Raw genomic sequence first — 20,553 nt, 5'->3', positions numbered from 1 at the left:
TTTGGGCTTTGCTGGGGTGGCCTTCCAAGGTTGCCTTGGCAGCTTACGAACAAGGACTTGTCGGTCGTTTTGCCTTTTCTTTTCTAAAGAAAGTCGTACAATCTGTGCATATTCGCAATTCATCGCGTGGCTATGCCTGTTGCTCTGGATGGCTTTTGTCTTCCACGCTCACGCCACCTTGCAGATTGGACTGGCCTGTCCGTCAATGGCGCATTGTTCAATGCAGTAAGTAGTTCATCAGAAGGCCACCTTGGATGCTATCCTTTGCTGGGACAACAAAGGTTATATATCCTCCCAAGTCATCTGGCCTGTCAGCTGAAGTAGCCCGTCCCCGGAAGCTAAAACGAGGCGCACTATGCATTATAGCGGGGCATAAAATTTGCAAGGCAGTGCTGGGTTTTGGGGAAGTTGAGAAAAACAAGCTACTGTGCTAGTATCAAATGGCAACGTCGAATCAGAATCGAATGATATCGCCCCCGTCTGCGGAGTATGTCTCAGCTCCAGCTTGCATGGTTAGTCTGGCCGAACGGCATCGCCAATCAACGCCTAGAAGTACATCAGAGAACTCTACTCCGTACCTGCCATTGTTGTTATTATTATCATTGTTCTCTAAGAATACATTATATATTTTGTATAGTCAAGCCTGAGCGCACTGCAGATCTTCGGACCCGTTTACCGTTGTCACCGCTCCAATCATAGTGTGCAGTTTAGACCACATCTCCTTACGAAACTATTAAATTGAACCATTACATGTGTTAATATATGTTATAGCTCGTGCCTACCAGGTTAACTAGGCATTGGTATTCCGGGTCATCCGCCATAGACTATTTATTCTAAGTGGACACTTCTAGGCAAAAATACCATAAGCCTTGATTGACAGGGGAATATAGCATGCGCGAATCAGAGATGCATGATTGCTCATAACAGCTAGTGGGGCATCCCTTTTCTCCCAGGGGTATCCACCTTACGCTAAGAATGATCACGAATGGAGGCGCGGCTGAACTTTTAGGATGTGAGGTGCATTCAGCCGTACGCTTTGCTCGACTGGCTCTCGGCTTACTCCGTGATTCCCATGGGAGGCTTATAATAATAATATCCTATCCCATTTCCGCCGAAATGATCGCATGATGATTCACTTCTTCTTTTCCTAACTACTTGTGATTCTTGTGTTGGTCTTTTGCTACTGCTTTCCTATATACATACTTGCGACTCTTGGGTTGTTCGTAAGCTGTCCACCTTATTTCCTCAATACTTCACTCTACCCCACCGTGTTTGACATACATATACTGGTAAGCTACTATTCACTATATTATTGTTTTTCTTTTTTTTTTTTTTTTTTTGTTCAGCTTCTACCTCGCGCTGTTTGGCCCTGGCTCGAGGTCTCCCAAAAGCTTTAGTCACAATACACTACTCCGTACCTCGTTGTTGTGGAATTGAAGTTAACAGATTAATCACAGTTCACGCTCGAATTACTTCTACACTATTCCATTGTATTATATCATCTCAATTCACCATGGCTGATAACGAGTCCAATTCCAGTAGCAACAAGATTGCTCAGGTTGAGCAGGTTGTGGCTGCAGCCTTGCGGCCCTTGCCCACTCAAACTGGCGATGGTAGCTATGTACAGGAGCCAGCTGTGACGGGCCTTGCCAAGGACCTCCTCCGTTTTGACTTGAAAGATGCCAAAACTTTGGCGGACGTTGCCAAAGCTGCCGTGACTGGTAAGGCTGTGAATGACAGAGATTATACCATGGAGCGCGTGATTCAGGTATGTATTTCCATGAGGAATTGGCTGTAATCACACTCTAACCATCTACAGCTTGCTGCTGGCTTGCCTGCGACATCTCGAAATGGCAAGGAGCTGACCAATACCTTCCTCACCCAATTGTGGGGTGATCTGGAGCACCCGCCTGCCTCGTGAGTCATGCAATGCGCTGTTCATCTATGTGGAAAATGTCCAGTGACTGACTAGCGATGCAGCTATCTTGGCCGTGATGCGGCATACCGGAAGGCTGATGGATCTGGAAACGTAGGAGTTGTCCCCTTATAGGTTGAGAATCTCTGCTAAACAGTCCTAGAATCCTTTCTGGCCTCAGATTGGCGCTGCCAACACTCCGTATGCACGGTCTGTTCGGCCGAAGACTATGCAGCCTGCTACTCTTCCAGAGCCAGAGGCTCTTTTCGATAGTCTCTTGGCCCGGAAAGATTTCAAGGAACACCCGAACAAGATTTCTAGCGTACTATTCTATCTTGCCTCTATTATCATCCACGGTAGGTTATTGTCTGCGATAAGAGATGGCAGAATCACGGAGGCTAACAGTTCTCAGACTTGTTTCAGACGGATCCCAGGGATCAAACGAAATCATTGACATCCTCATACTTGGATTTGTCTCCGCTTTATGGTAATAACCAGAAAGAACAGGACACAGTCCGAACATTTAAGGATGGAAAGTTGAAACCTGACTGCTTTTCCACCAAGCGAGTTTTGGGGTTCCCCCCGGGCGTTGGCGTCCTTCTCATCATGTTCAACCGTTTCCACAACTCGGTTGCAACCCAATTGGCAGCTATCAATGAATGTGGCCGTTTCACGAAGCCGGATGAATCAAATACTCAGGCTTATACCACCTGGGATAACGACCTCTTCCAGACCGCAAGACTCGTTACTTGTGGTCTTTATGTTAACATCATTCTGAAGGACTATGTCCGGACCATTCTCAACGTCAACCGTACTGACAGTATTTGGAGTTTGGATCCCCGTGCAGAGATAAAGGATGGCTTGCTTGGACAGGCACCTTCCCAGGCTACCGGAAACCAAGTATCTGCGGAGTTCAATCTTGTTTATCGCTGGCATTCTTGTGTCTCAGCTCGGGACGGGAAATGGTCAGAGGATCTGTATAAAGAGCTGTTTGATGGGCAGGATCCGAAGGAAATTAGCATGCAGCAATTCACGGGGGGTCTTCGCCAATGGGAATCAAAACTCCCAGCTGATCCTCAAGAACGCCCTTTCGCTAAATTGCAACGCCAAGCAGATGGAAAATTCGACGATAATGATTTGGTCAAGATCTTCGAGGAGAGTGTTGAAGATCCTGCTGGAGCTTTCGGTGCTTTGAATGTGCCGGATGTCTTCAGAAGCATCGAGGTTCTCGGAATCAAGCAGGCACGCTCTTGGAATTTGGCTACCTTGAACGAATTCCGTCAGTACTTTGGCTTGGCTTCTTATCAAACCTTCGAAGAGATCAACTCAGACCCATACGTTGCGAACCAGCTTAAGCATTTCTATGACCATCCCGACCTTGTTGAGTTGTACCCTGGCCTCATTCTCGAAGAGGCCAAACAGGCTATGACCCCGGGTAGCGGTCTATGCACCAATTTCACGACTTCGAGGGCCATTCTCTCAGATGCAGTTGCTTTGGTTCGTGGCGATCGCTTCTATACCGTCGACTTCACACCGAAACATCTCACAAACTGGGCATTCAATGAGATCAACAATGACGTCTCTGTTGATGGCGGTCAGGTTCTCTACAAACTGGTCCTGAAGGCCTTCCCCAATCATTTCCGCGGTGACTCGGTTTACGCGCACTTCCCGCTGGTTGTGCCTGATGAGAACAAAAAGATCCTGACTAGCCTTGGTAAAGTTAAGACGTATAGCTTTGACCGACCACTCTATAAAGCCCCGGCCCTCTTCATCAACTCCCACTCTGCTTGCGCAAAAATCTTGAAAGACCAAGAAGGATTCAAGGTAGTGTGGGGTGATAAGATCCAATTTTTGATGGAAAATAGCGGCCGTCCTTATGGCCGAGACTTCGCCTTGGCCGGTGACCTCCCTGCCAACGCAGCTTCTCGGAAGATGCTCATTACTGCTCTGCACCGTGAAAAGTGGGAGTCAGAAGTGAAAGCATTCTACGAGGACATTACTCTGAAACTCCTCGAGCGAAATTCATTCAAAGTTGCTGGTGTCAACCAGGTTGATATCGTTCGTGATGTTGCTAATCTCGCTCAAGTTCACTTCTGTGCCAACATCTTCTCCCTGTCTCTCAAGACAGAGTCAAACCCAAGAGGCGTGTTCAGCGAGCAAGAGTTGTACCAGATTCTGGCCGTGATTTTTGCTTCTATTTTCTACGATGTTGACGTATCCAAGTCCCTCCAACTTTGCCAGACTGCTCGCAATGTTGCACAGCAGCTGGGCGAGTTGACGCTAGCCAACGTGGAACTCGTTTCTAAGACTGGATTCATTTCCAACCTGGTCAACCGCCTACACCGCCATGATATCCTGAGTGACTATGGTGTTCACATGATCCAACGCTTGCTCGACAGCAAGTTGCCGGTAAAGGATGTTGTGTGGTCGCACATTCTTCCCACCGCCGGTGCATTGGTTGCCAACCAAGGCCAACTTTTCTCTCAATGCATCGACTACTATCTCTCCGAAGAAGCTGCGGAGCATCTGGTTGAGATCCAGCGCCTGTCTAGGGAGGACACTCCTGAGGCTGACGAGCTCCTCGTGCGATAGTAAGTTTCTTCGTATCCCAATTAGGATGTAAGAGGTCATACTAACTGCATATAGCTTCATGGAGGGAGCGAGACTCCGATGCTCGGTAGCATTGCCACGATTTGTCACTAAGCCAACGGTGGTCGAAGATAACGGCGAGAAAGTCACCTTGAAAGCTGGCCAGGAGATCATCTGTAACTTGGTAAGCTCTTTGATGTCTTTTTTCCTGTTAGGATTCAAATATTAACAGACTGTTCAAAATATAGGTTGTTGCAGGCCGTGACCCCGTTGCGTTCCCTGATCCTGATAAGGTCCGTCTTGACCGTGACATGAGCCTGTACACTCACTTTGGGTTCGGTCCTCATGAATGCATGGGCGTTAAAATGTGCCCTCTTGCACTTTCCACTATGCTCAAGGTTCTTGGGCGGTTGGATAATGTCCGTCGCGCTCCCGGACCGCAAGGCCACCTGAAGAGGCTTGATGCAGCAGGAGGCATCGCCATGTATATGGATGCCGAGCACAGTAGCTTCACTCCGTTCCCCGCGACTATGAAAATCCAATGGGATGGAGACCTGCCTGCGAGGAAGAAGTAAAGACCATATATCTGAGAACTTTGAAGTATGCAAATTTCATTTGAGAGTTCTCCATAATGTCTATTGCTGTTTGTATAGTGTGCATGTGTTTTTGTCAAGAGGCTCACCGCATCAGTAAAATTGAAGCTATGTAGCTTTTAGTCTGAAGTTCTACCTTTTTCTCAAAAACAATCCAGAGACTGTACATGTAGTAAAGTAGATTTTATTGTACTTCTTTGTATGTAAGATAAAAAATTATACAATTGCATCATATATATGTCTAAGGATTGGAAAGGTGGAAGTGGAAAGACTGACATCGATGCCTGAGGCCTGATGGGGGAAATCAGCCAGCGGCTCCGCCCTTCTGCCTTCTGCCGGCAAGACCAGCTTCTGTTCTCGTTGCTTGTCCTTACCCTCCTCCTCTCTTCTATCAACCCACCCCCTCTTGTCATCTTTTCCTTTTGACATACTTAATACCACTACGTCAAACCTCGAGGGATAACGACCTGCACCCGTTTTCCCTTGTTTGACCGACTTTCGATATCTCATCTCTCTCACCTTTCGGAGTTGAGCTTTCTAACTGGAGTTTCTTCACGATTGAATGGTAAATTTGATCTATCGTCTCCTAGAATTGCTTTTTATTGACACTGAAACTTTGCTTAGCTGTTCATCACGTTGAGTCGATTCGATTTTCGTTGAGACAGCAAACCAGCACCAAAAACGTCATAAGGCATCTTCGCGCTTTCTCCGCGACACCGGTCTTTACGACCTTCTCGCTCCACCCTCTCTAGGAGACAACCCTCCTGGAATCTCTTAGCTCCCTCATGTTTGACTGGTCAACCGATCGTTATCATGGGGAGAATTAAGAAGGTAGCTAGCCAAAAGCATGAGGCTACAATTGTAAGTTACTCTCCGGCGGCCTGATGTGCAACCCAACTAAAAAATTTTCCTTCCATCATAGTCACCTTTTTTGCAAGAATTCATAGCGCGTGCCACAAGTCTTCCCGTTCCAGAGCTCCCGTCGCTTCTCAACACATTCCCAAAGCTATGGCCGTTCCCACGCGGTGATCTCTACCATTGGATCAATGTCCTAGACCGATTCGACGAGATTCTGGCCTCAGCTGTGGAGAAATACTTCCTGAATACCGGCCCTCAAACCCAGCTGTTTACCCGAAGTGTTTTGGAGGGATCATATTCGGCCGATGAGAGCAAGAGCCCCGCAGAGGGTGTTGATGCTAAACTGAATGCCCTGGGATATGGCCCTGATGGAGATAGAGAGCTTGTGGAAGCAGTCCTTGATTTCTCTCGTCTTTTGCTCGAGAAATGTGGAAACCGCAGCCTGTACAGCAGCAGCGATCGCCTGGGTGACCTGTTGAATACCACCTCACTTTCTCTCCTACAATCTACATTGCGGCTGTCTCTTTGCTTAGCCCAACGGTATCACTCTCGCCAGCGTGGTACCCATCAGCAGTCTGTATTGCAGTCCCATTATGCTCTCGACCTCGAAAAATTGCAGAAGATCGCAGCACCCTTCCAGCGTCCAGTCATCGCTAGTAAAACGCCATTTGCCGCATCAACCGCAGTTCTAACCAAGGGGAAGGAAAATACAGCCCAGACAAAAATCAACGCCAATGAACTGGTTTCCCTTGTGCGTGATCGCGATGGCTGGGAGGAATGGGGAGATGTTCGAATTCTCTACTATCCCTCGGGCTCCGAACAGACCAGAACGACCTCCGAATTTGGTCAAATAGAGCATGGCTCCCATGTCCCAACCACACCAACCCCATTGCGACGTAGTGCGACGCACCCAACTCCTCATTCTAACCAGGCCTCGAATGGGGATGAATCACCAGCTGCCATCGGTGGGAAGGCAGAGGAGGCCACGCGAGGTAGCAAAGTCCTAGAGCTTCCATATTCAAAAGTTTCAACTGCAAAGATGGAAGATCTCCTTGCGGCAAACTTGCCTCATCTGCCCCTGGAATCAAAATATGAGCTGCTTCAAAAGCTCCGAGTCGCCAAGGCGCTGACAGCAACGCGTGCCACACGAGAACAAATCCTTTCCATCAAGGCACTGGCTGTGACCAACCTGGCCCATGTCCAGCCGGAGAGTACCTTCCAATCAAAGGTTCTTCAATCTGATCTGGAACAACCGAAGCGCCTTCAGCTTGCTTACCAGCTTGCTGAAGTGGTTCATCTCGGTGCCAGTGGTGATCTTGAGGTCTCTCGCACTGTCCAAACTTTGGCGATCCAGGCACTGGACTCGTTGGCCAAGCATAAGGCTCGTGCTGTTGACGTCTGTGCAGCTTTGAGCGTCAATGTCAACCACGGAATTCTCATGTTTTTGACCCGTAAAATGGTCAATGAACTAGGCCCTGAGAATAACGACCCGGATGATGCCTACCACGATGAGTGGCGAGATGCTTTGCTTGCACTTCTGCGCACTCTTCCAAGCTCGAGCACACGTACACCGGAAACCCTGGTTGCAGCAGGTCTGATTCCCATGTTTGTTGACATTCTGAATCTGCGGACTGAAAAATCCCGCCGAGTCTATTCCCGTATCATGGAGTTCCTCGACACATTTGTGCATGCGGTCCGGGATGCACTGGGTACGCTGACAACAGCAAAGGGCTTCGATGCCATGTCTGATTTGATCGATCACGAGACCAAGACCGCCTTCGAGAAGGTCAATCGCGGGGATGGATTCCCTGCTCAATACAAAAACCCTTCGATTGACTATCAAATTCCTTACTTCCAGCAGCAGACTTTGCGCTGGATGTTCCGTTTCGTCAATCATATCATGCAGCACAATGGTGGAGGCTTCGATCGTGTTCTGCGAAACTTGATCGACTCGCCTCAGCTGTTGACTTCTCTTCGCCTTGTGTTCGAGAATGCTCGTGTGTTCGGCTCGCATGTTTGGAGCAATGCTGTCAACATTCTCAGCAGCTTCATTCACAACGAGCCTACTAGTTATGCTGTCATCGCCGAGGCTGGCCTCAGCAAGAGCCTTCTTGCTGCCGTGATGGGTCGTGAACTTCAGGTGCTGGAGAAGCCGCCAGCCGTGGAGCCTGAAGACCGTGATACTGACACTGAGACCGATGCCCCCGAACCCGCCACTCAACCACCTAGCGCCGAAGCTGCTATCCAGTCTGAAGAAAAGCAGAAAGATCGCGAGTATGCTATCGTCAGACCACAGAATACTCCTCTTGCACCTGGCATAATGCCCGCAGCTGATGCTCTTGCTTGTATCCCTGGTGCATTCGGAGCAATCTGCTTGAACTCCTCCGGTCTGGACCTCTTCCAGTCCTCCGATGCACTGGAGAGTTTCTTCGAAATCTTTGAGAACCCTGAGCATATCAAATGCCTGAAGGATGACCCAGAACTGGTTCGTTCGTTAGGCACGACTTTTGATGAGCTTGTCCGACATCACCCAGCGTTGAAGACCTCTATTATGACTGCTGTTCTCGTAATGGCTGCTCGTGTCAACATCCTGGGGCGAGTCAAGGCATGGGAGTTAGGTATGGGGACAAAGATGTGGACTGAAGACGCCGGCGGCAAAACCACTCTTTTGGGAGATGTCTTCTCATTGTTCCGAGAAATCGGCACAGCCGCTGATGCACCCACAGATGATCCTGCCTCGTTTGGTGCTCCCCAGCTCAATGTGAACACTCTTCCCAATGGCGCCAAGCTGGTCGTTGGGCATCTGGATCATGTTCTTCCTTCGCCGGGCCCTGACTTCGAGCCTAAAGATAAGGATGCTCATGGTCTCTCAGCTACGGACTACCTGTTCCCAGCTTTGCGATTCCTGGGCGCTTTCTTCGAGAACCAGACGAACTGCACGTCATTCATCCTGGCCGGCGGCACAGAGTTCTTGTTGGATCTTGCGACACTTCAAAGCTTGGCATTTGATTTCCATAGCACCAACGCCAATCAAGAGATCACCGTGCTTATTCACATGCTCGCAGAAACGAAGCCTCACCTTGTGCTCCCGTCCCTCGTTCAACGCGCACAGGCAGCAGTGGACAATCTCTCGGCCTTTTGGACTGCACCCACTGGATCGGGATTCTTCACAGAATTGATTAAACCAGCAGACTCGAAGAAGCCGGCTGTTGAGCCTACGGCTGCTGCCAAATCTGGCACATTCTTTGTAAGGCACTTGAATGCCGTTCTTCTCCTCACAGATGTCCTTCGCGAGGTTTTCGCGTCGCCACTGTACCAAACTCGACCTGGTCAGTCAACTTCCATCTTTGGCCAAGCCAACCTTGCGGACCACTACTGTTCACTGATTTCCTCATTGAGCAACCTGCTTGCTTCTTGCGTGTGGGAAGGAATTTTGCTGGAGAAGAACATTCCTGAGAAGTGGCTGAAGGCCACACAGGCCTCCGCTGAAAAGCATGGCTCTGGAAAGTCCAAGGCTGCCCCAGTTACGGAGCCTTCAGCAGTGCCTGGTGCCGAACCTCAACGGGATGGCACTGGTGCACTAGAGACTGCTCCGGCTCAGCCAGGCCAGGCCCCGAAAGAAGATGACACCGAAGTTGATGAACAATGTCCTGCTTTCATGAATGCGCGTACGCTTCGCTACCTTCTCAGCGCTCTGCCAACCTCGATTACAGGATTCTTGCACAATCTCGGACTCGGCATTATCGGCAAGAGACGCACAGATCCGCTCCAAAAACAGAAGGCGAATGCAATCCTGGTCTCAGATGCCATTGCTGAAGGTATTCTTCGCCAATTGCAATTCAACCCTGCCAATTCGAGTGACAGCCCTAAGCACCGATTCGCATATCTCATTGTCGTTCTTTCTCACTTCTCGCACCTTCTCTATGAAGTCTCAGCAGAGCGTCCAAGTCCGAACTACTTAACTTCAGTTCTCGTTTCATTCAATAAAAACAACGGCCTCAAAGTTTTGAAAGAGATCTGTGATGTCTTCTTGAGCGACATCAAGTCACTTCCATCTGCCGAGTCCATTCCTGATCAGGACAAAGAGCTTGCTGACCGGCTTGCATCCGGGTATGGTGGAATTAAGATCATTCTTGGGTTGTTCGCAGACCTCACTGCTGGAAAATTCATCGTGGACTCTAGCCAGACACAAGCCTTGACCTCTCACCCTGAACGGGATCGAGATCGTCCCGATTACTTCCAGCCAGGTCAACTCTTGGTGGAACTTCGCATGGAGATTTTGCCCATGGCCAAAGACATGTGGAACTCGGACTTTGCGACCCAGTCATCGAGTCCGATTGTCCGATTGTTGATTGATATTATGCGGTGCTCCTTGGATGGTGAATACGAGGCCGGTGCAGCTCGTAAAGCAGATACCCCGCCCATCTTAGTAGAGATGCCCAAGAAACCTTTCGTCGTACACACAGAACGAGCAACTGCCTTGCTTGAGAAAGGGTACATGGATGTTGATCTTAACAAAGAAGCCCTTTATCGTTGCAACAATCTCTTGATGGCGGCCGAAGAATACTGCAAGGCGCAGCAGTGGTTACGAGCCCCTCCCAGAGCCCCCCCGGGTCCCGGCGACATCAAAACTGGAGTACCCGAGTCTGCATCTGTCATCGACCCTCTCGATGACCCTGGTATTGGAGAGGTTCAACCTTTTGGTGGCGCTAATCCAGCCTTCGATCGCTCTGCAGCTCTCCAATTGCTTTTGGCCCAAGCAACTGGACGGCCCGTACCTGATGCACATGCACTACATCGTCCTCCTGTTCCTGGAGGCAATATTGACTCCGACATGCATGATGGGCTGGCTAGAGCTCTAGACAATGTTCTCAACGACAATGATGACATGGATAGCGATGATCAAGGCGAGTCATCAAACCAGCGTCGGCCCGACAGTCGTAACCTCGGGCCAAGCTCTTCTGAAAGTACCGGAGCATCCCAGGGAGAGCCGGTCAAACATCGCCACATGGTCACAATCGAAGATTTAGATGCAGAGAGGCAAAACATTCGGTCAAATCTGATCGATCGGGCCTTGGACATTCTGAACGAACACCATGATGTCTCTTTCGAGCTGTCTGACTTGATCACCTCGGCTATCAAGAAGCATAGCGAACCTGTGAGCTTCCGTCGAGACATTGGAGAGACACTCGTTCAATCGCTAGTCTCCCTGCAGATGGAGAACTTCCAAACAGCTGGCAAAAAGATTGCGGCCTATGCACACATTCTCGCACTGACCCTTCAAGATCGTGACATGTATCGAGCGACTCTTGAAGAGCTCAAAGATTGCTTCTCGACTTTCCTTGGATTTATCAAGCTCCCAACACCCGAGAAGGCTGACCAAGAAACCTTCCCTTGGGTTGGACATGTCCTGCTCATTCTCGAGAAGCTGCTGTCTGATGATTGCCAGCCTCCCCAGATTACCTGGACCCTGCCAAGTCTTGATGATCCCAATCCCAGCGGCGATGCACCAGCTCATCTTGAAGATCCACTTGTCTCCCTCGGGGAGAAGACCCAGCTATTTGAAGCTCTTGTCGAGATCCTACCCCGAGTAGGCAAAGATGACACACTGGCGCTCTCCATATGCCGTGTTCTTGTCATTCTCACCCGTGAGCGCAGCATTGCCGCCCGCTTTGGCGAGAAGCGAAACCTTCAGCGTTTGTTTGTGATGGTCAAGCAACTTTCCAGTGCTACAAATGATAAACTCCAAAGCTCCTTCATGCTGATCCTTCGTCACATCGTCGAGGACGAAGCTACTATCCGGCAGATCATGAGGAGCGAAATTGTTGCCAACTTCGAGTCCAAGACTACCCGTCAGATTGACACGAACGGCTATGTACGCCAGCTGTATCACCTCGTGCTGAGAGCTCCTGATATCTTTGTGGAAGTTACAAATGAAAAGCTGCGGTTGCTCAGATATGACAACCATCAACGTCCGCAGGTTCTTGGATTGAAGGCCGACAAAGACAGGCAACAAAAACGAGGAAGGCCCATTATCCTCCTCGAAGAGTCCAAGCCAGAATCATCTTCAGCAGGAGGCGAAGCACCTGCTCCCGAAGATATGGACAAAAGCAAGGAGGACAAGGCCAAGACCCAAACCAAGGGTGCCGAACTTAAAGCTCCAATTGTGGAGAACCCGGATGGTGTTATCCATTATTTGCTTTCAGAGCTTCTGTCCTACAAGGATGTGGACGACAAAGAAGCCGGTCCCGAATTCCCAGAGCAGACAGCTGACCAATCTGATACTCAAACTGATGTTGAGATGGCTATGGACGAGCCAACACCTTCAGTTTCGAGCACCGCCGAAGCACATGCATCTCGCGGTTCCAAGAAGGCAGAGAAGCCCCAATTCAAGGCAGATGACCACCCGATTTACATATACCGCTGCTTGCTCCTTCAATGCTTGACGGAGCTTCTCTCCTCTTACAACCGGACCAAGGTCGAGTTCATCAACTTTTCCCGCAAGGCTGACCCTCTTGCCACTACGCCCTCTAAACCGCGCTCTGGCGTCCTAAACTATTTGTTGAACGTGCTTGTTCCCCTCGGTACTATGGACCATGATGAGACTTTGGTGTTCAAAAAACGCAGCATCACCTCCACATGGACCATGCAAGTGCTTGTTGCGCTTTGCACCAAGACCGGCGAATTCGGCGGTGTTGGTAGACGTCGTACCGAACCAAAGTATGAAGAGGATGAGCCCGAGCTTGCCTTTGTCCGCCGTTTCGTGCTGGAGCATGCTCTACGGTCCTACAAAGATGCTATGGCGTCTACTGAACCGCTAGACGCCAAGTATTCCAAGCTCATGTGTCTTGCTGACCTCTTCGACAAAATGCTCAGCGGCTACTCCTTCACCAACGACGCGGGATTCCCAACTTCAACCAGGCAGCTCGCGAAGACCATGTTCGAAAAGAATTTTATCCCCGCCCTCACTTCTTCAGTCGCCGATGTTGACTTGAATTTCCCGTCCTCCAGGCGTGTCATTAAGTACATTCTTCGTCCATTAAATAAACTCACCCAGACTGCCGTACTTCTCAGCGAGAACTCTGATATCACCATCCAAGGTGAGAACGAGGATGATGATATCTCATCGGCAACCTCCGTTTCTGACTTGGAAGATGAACGCGAAGAAACACCTGATCTCTTCCGCCACTCTACTCTTGGCATGCTAGAGCCTCGTCACGACGAGGAGGAGAGCAGCACCGAAGAATCAGAGGATGAAGACGATGAGATGTACGATGATGAATATGACGAAGAAATGGACTACGACGAGGATGTCGCTGAAGATGATGGTGAAGTTGTCAGCGACGAAGATGACGATGGTATGGGTCCAATCGAAGGTCTTTCCGGTGATGCAGTCGAAGTCATCTTAGACGAAGATGATGATGAAGACGAGGATGATGACGATGAAGATCACGACCATTTGGACATGCATGATGACATGTATGACGGAGAAATCGGTGGTGATCGAGACAACGAAAGCCTCGGAGAAGGCGAAGAGGACGAGTGGGAAAGCGAAGAAATGACCGAAGACGAAGAGGAGGTCGAGATGATGAACCAATTCGAAGATGAAATGGCCGACATCAGACAATCCACCCGACACCAAGGTGAGGATCAGCATCTTGGTGACCTATTCCGTGCCCTAAATGGTACAGGTGTCGATGATATCCATGGAGATGCTCTAGGTGGCGATATTCATGAAGAAATTCTTGATGATCTCGATGAAGATGGTTTGTCCCTCCTTAGACTGCTGAGGCAACTCCCAGTGCCCCTGTCACGACCAGCCTTGCTGACATCCCGTCCAGTTGAAGACGAAGATGAAATGGATGAACTTGACGAGGACATGGATGATTTCGACGAGGAACAAGGATCCTATGGGGATATGGAAGGTGGGTTCAACTCTCCTCATTATAATCGCGCATCATTAATGACTCGCCTAGCAGACGACGATCTTCTTGAGCCATGGGGATGGGAAGGCGATGAGCCTCCAATGGCCCGAGGAAATCCCCAATCCCGCTTCCGCGGCGGCCCACCACCGGCCTGGGCTACTGTCACTGAAATCATGCCAGGTCGCCAATCCGGTCTTGTTCCCATTCAGCCTTACCATCGTGTCCACCGAACCCAAATCCCGTCTCGCGGCAACGACGATGGAACTAATCCTCTTCTGGTCCGGACTGACCGCCCAGATCCTGCCGTTCCATCTCGTGGGGCTACTGCTGATCCTTTCGCCGATTGGGGTCAGTCTATGGACCCTGCAGGTGGCCGAGTTGTTGCTATGGATAGCCCCATCAGCTTCATGAATGCCATTATGCAAGCCATTGGCGGACAGGCGGCGCCAGGTTTCGGCGTTGTCACTCGCCCTGATGGTATTCATGTCCACGTCGATCGACGGGCAGTCTTGCCTGGTCGTATCCAGGACATGCTTGGAATCCCTCGAGGGGCAGGTCCTCCAACTCGCACTCGCGGCGACGATCCTCACACTGCTGTCAAGTTCGGTCTTGGTACCACCAGAAACCGCTGGCAAGAAGAGGCCCGCATTATTTTCAGCAGCCAGTATGTTGAACGGACCCAACGCATCATCCCTTCCATTCTAAAGCTCTTGGTTCCCCCTGCCATCGAAGAGGAGAAGCAGCGCCAGAAGCTTGCGGAAGAGGAACGCAAACGTCTTCAAGCCGAAAGGGCTGAAAAGGACCGCCAAGATCGCATTGCCGCCGAAGAAAAACAGCGTGAGCTTAAGCAAAAAGAAGAGGAAGAAAAAGCTCGACTACAAGCAGAGAAAGAACGACAGGAAGCCGAACGCCAAGCTGCTGGGGTCGACGAGCCCATGGAAGATGTTCAAGAAATCGATACTGCAGTTGAAAGCGCTGGCCCATCTACTCAACCCGAAGCCCTGCCTACTGAGCCTGCTCGTCGAGTTTACACGAACATTAGGGGCCGCCAAGTTGATATCACGGGTCTGGAAATTGATTCAGAATATCTGGAGGCCCTGCCCGAGGAACTCCGGGAGGAAGTCATCATGCAACAGCTTGCTGAACATCGGTCCCAGGCTGCCGCCGCGGGTGAGGAGGATACTGAGATAAACCAAGAATTCCTTGAGGCCTTGCCTGCCGAGATTCGCGAAGAATTACTGCAACAAGAAGCGGCCGATCGGCGCCGGCGGGAACGCGAGACCGCGCGACGACAGGCGGCTGCTGCTGGTGGGGTTGGCGCTACAGCTTCTAGCACTCAACCGGCAGAAGAAATGGATGCTGTCAGCTTCCTCGCTACTCTTGATCCCTCTTTGCGCCAAGCCGTTCTAGCCGATCAGCCCGAGGATGTTCTCGCAACTTTAGGTCCAGAGTATTTGACCGAAGCCCGTGGTATGGGTGGTAGCGGCCGACGCATGGCCCAGTTTGGTGACATGAGTGGCATTGATCACCGACAGAGAACTGAGCCTGCTGCGGGCCAAGAGCCGAAGAAAGAACAGAGACGTCAAATTGTTCAAATGCTCGACAAGGCTGGTGTTGCAACCCTTCTACGCCTGATGTTCATGCCTCTTCAGGGCAACGCTCGCCATCAATTGAACGACATTCTTCACAATGTTTGTGAGAACCGCCAGAACCGGAGCGAAGTGATCAGTGTCCTTCTTTCAATTCTACAGGACGGCAGCGTTGATTCCACTGCGATTGAACGCAGCTTTTCCCATCTTTCTCTGCGTGCAAAGGCACCGGGAGTACAGAAGACGCCGCAGTCTAAGCGGACCCTCGCTCTCCAGACTGCTTCAAGCGTCAGCAGTGAAGTGACTCCAATTATGGTTATCCAACAATGTATCGCTGCACTGTCTTTCCTTTCGCAGTTCAACCCTCATATTGCTTGGTTCTTCTTGACAGAGCATGACTCTGCCTCAGCTGGTAAACTCAAGTCATTGCGCAAGGGCAAAGCCAAAGAAAACCGAGCTAACAAGTTTGCTCTGAATGCCTTGCTTTCTCTTCTTGACCGCAAGTTGATAATGGAAAGCCCTAACTGTATGGAGCAACTCTCTAGCCTCCTTAGCAGCATCACACAGCCACTGACTGTTCTCCTTCGTCGTGAGAAAGAGCGACAGGAAGAGGGCAAAGGCAAGAAGCCTGAAAGACCTCAAATCGAAGCACCTACCGACCAAATTGCCGAAGCTGCCGATTCCAGTATGGACACATCCATGACCGATGCTCCGCTGCCCACTGTGGAAACCCCTAACCAAGAGAACGTCGAGGGTGAAGAAGCTACTTCAGCTGAAGCCAAGAAAGCTGAAGATTCCAAGGGGCCTGCCGAGGACGAGAAGCGCAAGAAGCGAACCATCGAGCCTCCTGTCATTCCGGATCACAACCTTCGACTGGTTGTTCAAATCCTTGCGGCTCGCGAGTGCAATGGCAAGATATTCCGCGATACGCTTTCCACCATCAACAATCTTTCTGCTGTTCCTGGAGCTAGAGACGTGATCGGCAATGAATTGGTTGCTCAAGCGCAAGCCCTTAGCGATACCATCTTGGCTGATTTGGGGGATCTTCTCCCTCATATCCACCAGGCCAAGACTGGTACTGACATGCAAGGCCTTGCTCTGGCCAAGTTCTCCCCAGCTAGCTCAGACCAGGCAAAATTGCTACGTATCCTGACCGCACTTGATTACCTGTTTGACAATACACGAGCGGATAAGTCCAAGGATATTGAGGCTGAATCCGCCCCCAAGGAGGATGTGCTCAAGAGACTTTATGAAAGTGCCACTTTCGGCCCGCTTTGGACTAAGCTGAGTGACTGCTTGACTGTCATTCGACAGAAGGAAAATATGCTGAACGTGGCTACTATTCTCCTCCCTCTCATTGAGGCATTGATGGTCGTTTGCAAGAACACCACGCTGAAGGACCAGCCATTGTCTCGCGCCAGCCGTGAATTGTCAGTAAACAGCACCTCAGCTGATGCTAGTCTCAGCATGGAAAGCATCTTCTTCAAGTTCACCGAAGAACATCGCAAGATTCTCAATGAGCTCGTCCGTCAGAACCCTCGCCTGATGAGCGGCACCTTCTCCCTATTGGTCAAGAACCCCAAGGTTCTAGAATTCGACAATAAACGCAACTACTTTACTCGTCGTGTTCACTCCCGTGGTGCCGAGCCTCGCCACCCTCATCCTCCTCTTCAGCTTTCTGTGCGCCGAGCTGAGGTTTTCCTTGACTCCTTTAAGTCCTTGTACTTCAAGAGCGCAGATGAGTTGAAGTATGGCAAATTGAATGTTAGATTCCATGGCGAGGAGGGTGTCGATGCTGGTGGTGTCACCAGAGAATGGTTCCAGGTCCTTGCCCGTGGCATGTTCAACCCTAACTACGCCTTGTTCATCCCTGTCGCCGCTGATCGGACTACCTTCCACCCCAACCGTCTCAGTGGGGTCAACTCGGAGCATCTCATGTTCTTCAAGTTCATCGGGCGGATCATCGGTAAGGCCTTGTACGAAGGCCGTGTCCTCGACTGCCACTTCAGCCGAGCAGTCTACAAGAATATCCTCGGACGATCCGTGTCTATCAAGGATATGGAAACGCTCGACCTGGACTACTACAAATCACTTCTGTGGATGCTGGAGAATGACATTACTGATATTATTACCGAAACCTTCGCCATTGAAACTGATGACTTTGGCGAGAAGCAAGTCATCGACCTGAAGCCCGGTGGTCACGACATTCCCGTTACACAGGAGAACAAGGAGGAGTACGTTCAACGCGTGGTCGAATATCGCCTTGTCGAGTCGGTTCGCGAGCAACTGGACAACTTCCTCAAGGGTTTCCACGAAATCATTCCTCCCGAGCTGATCTCTATTTTCAACGAGCAAGAGCTGGAACTTTTGATTTCTGGTCTTCCTGATATCGATGTGGATGAGTGGAAGAACAACACCGAGTATCACAACTATTCTGCATCCTCATCGCAGATCCAGTGGTTCTGGCGTGCCGTCCGCTCATTCGACAAGGAGGAGCGTGCCAAGCTTTTGCAGTTTGTCACTGGAACTAGTAAGGTTCCTCTCAATGGCTTCAAAGAACTTGAGGGCATGAACGGTGTGAGCAAGTTCAACATCCATCGCGACTATGGCAATAAGGATCGCCTTCCCAGCTCGCATACCTGTTTCAACCGTAAGTTTCTCTCCACATTTCTTGGCTACATTAGCACAATTAACTAACTATTCTTAACAGAGCTTGATCTTCCTGAGTATGAAAGTTACGAAGATCTCCGTCAACGCCTTTACACAGCCGTGACGGCTGGTAGTGAATACTTCGGGTTTGCCTAGACTGTTGTCCTACTCTACGGCATGGGAATGGTTCTATCAAGCCAAAGCATTGCATGGCGTTTCTCTCGATTCTTATGGGATTCTCTTTTTATTGGGGACGAACGAAAAGAGTATGAAAGGCTGGCATAGACCAGCGAGGAGAAGTTTCTTTATGACAAGATGAAAACTGAGGCACCTGGTAAGGGATTCGGTTGAAGTGCAGGTCAATCGTGCTCTTTCCGGGGCCCTCTTTATGTACTTAGATTGCTGCATTTATTTTTTCCCTTCAAATCCGCTGCGTACTTCTTTACGACATGTAGTCCTTGAGAAGAGTAGAATTTCGTAATACATCTCCACCTGGGCAGGGTTAGAGGGCTTGGCGAAGGGCTTATATCATCAGGCGGTGAGCCCGTCACGGGACTGCATAGGAAAAAAGACATGCGGGGCCGCGGAGGAAAAACGATTTTTTGAGCCGAACACGGTCATCTTGAAAAAGAGTGTGTTTTGAGCTCCCTTGAATTGAATCTCTCGCTTCTTACACTTCCGAAAAGCCATACATCATGTCGACCAACTCTATTAAGCTCTTGACTGGCAACAGTCACCCAGAGCTTGCCAACCTAGTTGCTGACCGGTATGTGCAACCGATCAGGTTAAGACTGGGCAGCCAACTAATTCTAGAGCTATGAAATCAGGCTCGGTATTGAGTTGACCAAGATTATGGTCCTGCAATACTCCAACCAAGAAACCAGTGTCACAATCGGAGAGAGCGTGCGGGACGAAGATGGTATGAACATCCCGCCTTGATTGTGATATCAAGATCCCCCACTTATATATATAACTTGTCGCAGTCTTCATTCTCCAATCGACGAAACCCAATGATATCAACGATGGACTCATGGAACTTCTGATCATGATCAACGCTTGCAAAACTGCCTCGGCCCGCCGCATCACAGCCGTCATCCCCAACTTCCCTTATGCCCGACAAGATAAGAAGGACAAGAGTCGTGCTCCGATCACCGCTAAGCTGATGGCGAACATGCTCCAGACCGCCGGCTGCAACCACGTCATCACCATGGATTTGCACGCCAGCCAGATCCAGGGCTTCTTTAACGTCCCCGTCGACAACCTGTACGCCGAGCCCAGCATGCTCAAGTACATCCGTGAGAACCTCGATGTCAGCAACTGTGTCATCGTCAGCCCGGACGCTGGCGGTGCCAAGCGGTGAGTTGTGCCTGTCTCGATACTACACATGTATCTGTATACCGAGGGTTAGTTCAAGGCGCTAATTTAGATTGTTATTAGTGCTACTGCTATTGCTGATCGCCTGGACTTGCAATTTGCGCTTATTCACAAGGAGCGCGCTCGTCCCAACGAGGTCTCGCGCATGGTTCTTGTCGGTAATGTCAAGGACAAGGTCGCTATCATCGTTGACGATATGGCCGATACCTGCGGCACACTCGCCAAGGCTGCCGAAACTGTCATGCAGCACGGTGCCACTGAAGTCAACGCCATCGTTGTACACGGTATTCTGTCCGGCAAGGCGATTGAGAACCTGAATGGCAGCTGCCTCAAGCGGTATGTACACACCCGAATACCAACGACGAATCTTTTTGTGTTACCTTTTACTAACTCTCTTCTCGCAGCATTATCGTCAGCAACACAGTCCCCTTGGGCGACAAGCAAGAGCAATGCGACAAGATCCATACGATCGATATCAGCCCTACCTTGGCAGAGGCATGCCGTCGTACACACAACGGCGAGTCTGTTAGCTTCTTGTTCTCGCACACCGTGGGATAAATCAGAGGCAGAAATGAATTATTACATCAAGACAGAGGATCAGATCTACTGGTTGTCCTAGTGATTACCTACGAGTGTGGTTGCGCAAAACCCTGGAGTGGGAAACAAAAATACGATTTTTATGACCCTTTTTATTAGCCGGACGAGGATGTTAGTCCCCGGGTGTTCTATTACTTTTTACTTTCTACCTTTTTTTTTTTTCCTCTTGGAGGGTTTAAATGTTGGCTTTACGCTGTTCTTTCTGGCGGAAGTTGGTTATCGTTGGCTGTGTTTGCACCGTGCATGTGTATTCTTCATATGCAGAGTACTTGGCATTTTTTTTAGATTATGACAAGGCCTCGGGGTCGTTTTAAAACAGATATGGTGTTTTTGTATTAAGTGCTATGTATGTGTTGGATTTTTAAAATGCGTGCTTGGAGCACTCTAAAGGCCATACTAGCTTTTAGTTACCTGGTCATGAGGGATATATCGAGCGGAAACACGTCCGATAGTGGTAATATTCC

General features: G+C 50.0%; 2 protein-coding genes across 2 annotated transcripts; both read left to right on the top strand.

Annotated features, from left to right (window-relative positions):
• Window positions 1-1,513: 1,513 nt before the first annotated feature.
• On the top strand, window positions 1,514-5,079 carry N7479_002267 (peroxidase/cytochrome P450 family protein; the record flags this gene model as incomplete). Its single annotated transcript, XM_057249964.1, has 7 exons — window positions 1,514-1,768; window positions 1,820-1,917; window positions 1,981-2,029; window positions 2,079-2,271; window positions 2,328-4,506; window positions 4,562-4,688; window positions 4,753-5,079. 7 exons carry the CDS (start codon window positions 1,514-1,516, stop codon window positions 5,077-5,079), a joined length of 3,228 nt encoding a protein of 1,075 aa, XP_057114396.1.
• An 811-nt stretch (window positions 5,080-5,890) lies between these two features.
• Window positions 5,891-20,136, top strand: tom1 (E3 ubiquitin-protein ligase TOM1). The gene is made up of 8 exons (XM_057249963.1): window positions 5,891-5,958; window positions 6,020-18,119; window positions 18,180-18,264; window positions 18,852-18,884; window positions 18,946-19,037; window positions 19,102-19,474; window positions 19,556-19,828; window positions 19,897-20,136. Exons 1-8 carry the CDS (start codon window positions 5,911-5,913, stop codon window positions 20,048-20,050), a joined length of 13,158 nt encoding a protein of 4,385 aa, XP_057114395.1. The 5' UTR covers window positions 5,891-5,910; the 3' UTR covers window positions 20,051-20,136.
• The last annotated feature ends 417 nt before the right edge of the window (window positions 20,137-20,553 follow it).

This window comes from Penicillium vulpinum (genome assembly GCF_028829585.1).
Source record: "Penicillium vulpinum strain IBT 29486 chromosome Unknown utg000001l_segment0_segment0, whole genome shotgun sequence".
In the NCBI taxonomy this organism is placed as follows: Eukaryota; Fungi; Ascomycota; class Eurotiomycetes; order Eurotiales; family Aspergillaceae; genus Penicillium; species Penicillium vulpinum.
Note: the sequence above shows the minus strand (reverse complement) of the source record. Positions and strands in the feature narration are given on the sequence as shown.

Coding starts and splice junctions, on each gene's coding strand:
- tom1 (XM_057249963.1), top strand. CDS start 5,911: ATGGGGAGAATTAAGAAGGTAGCTAGCCAAAAGCATGAGGCTACAATT. Junction 18,885..18,945: donor GCCAACCTAGTTGCTGACCG/GTATGTGCAACC, acceptor CTATGAAATCAG/GCTCGGTATTGAGTTGACCA. Junction 19,475..19,555: donor GACGCTGGCGGTGCCAAGCG/GTGAGTTGTGCC, acceptor GATTGTTATTAG/TGCTACTGCTATTGCTGATC.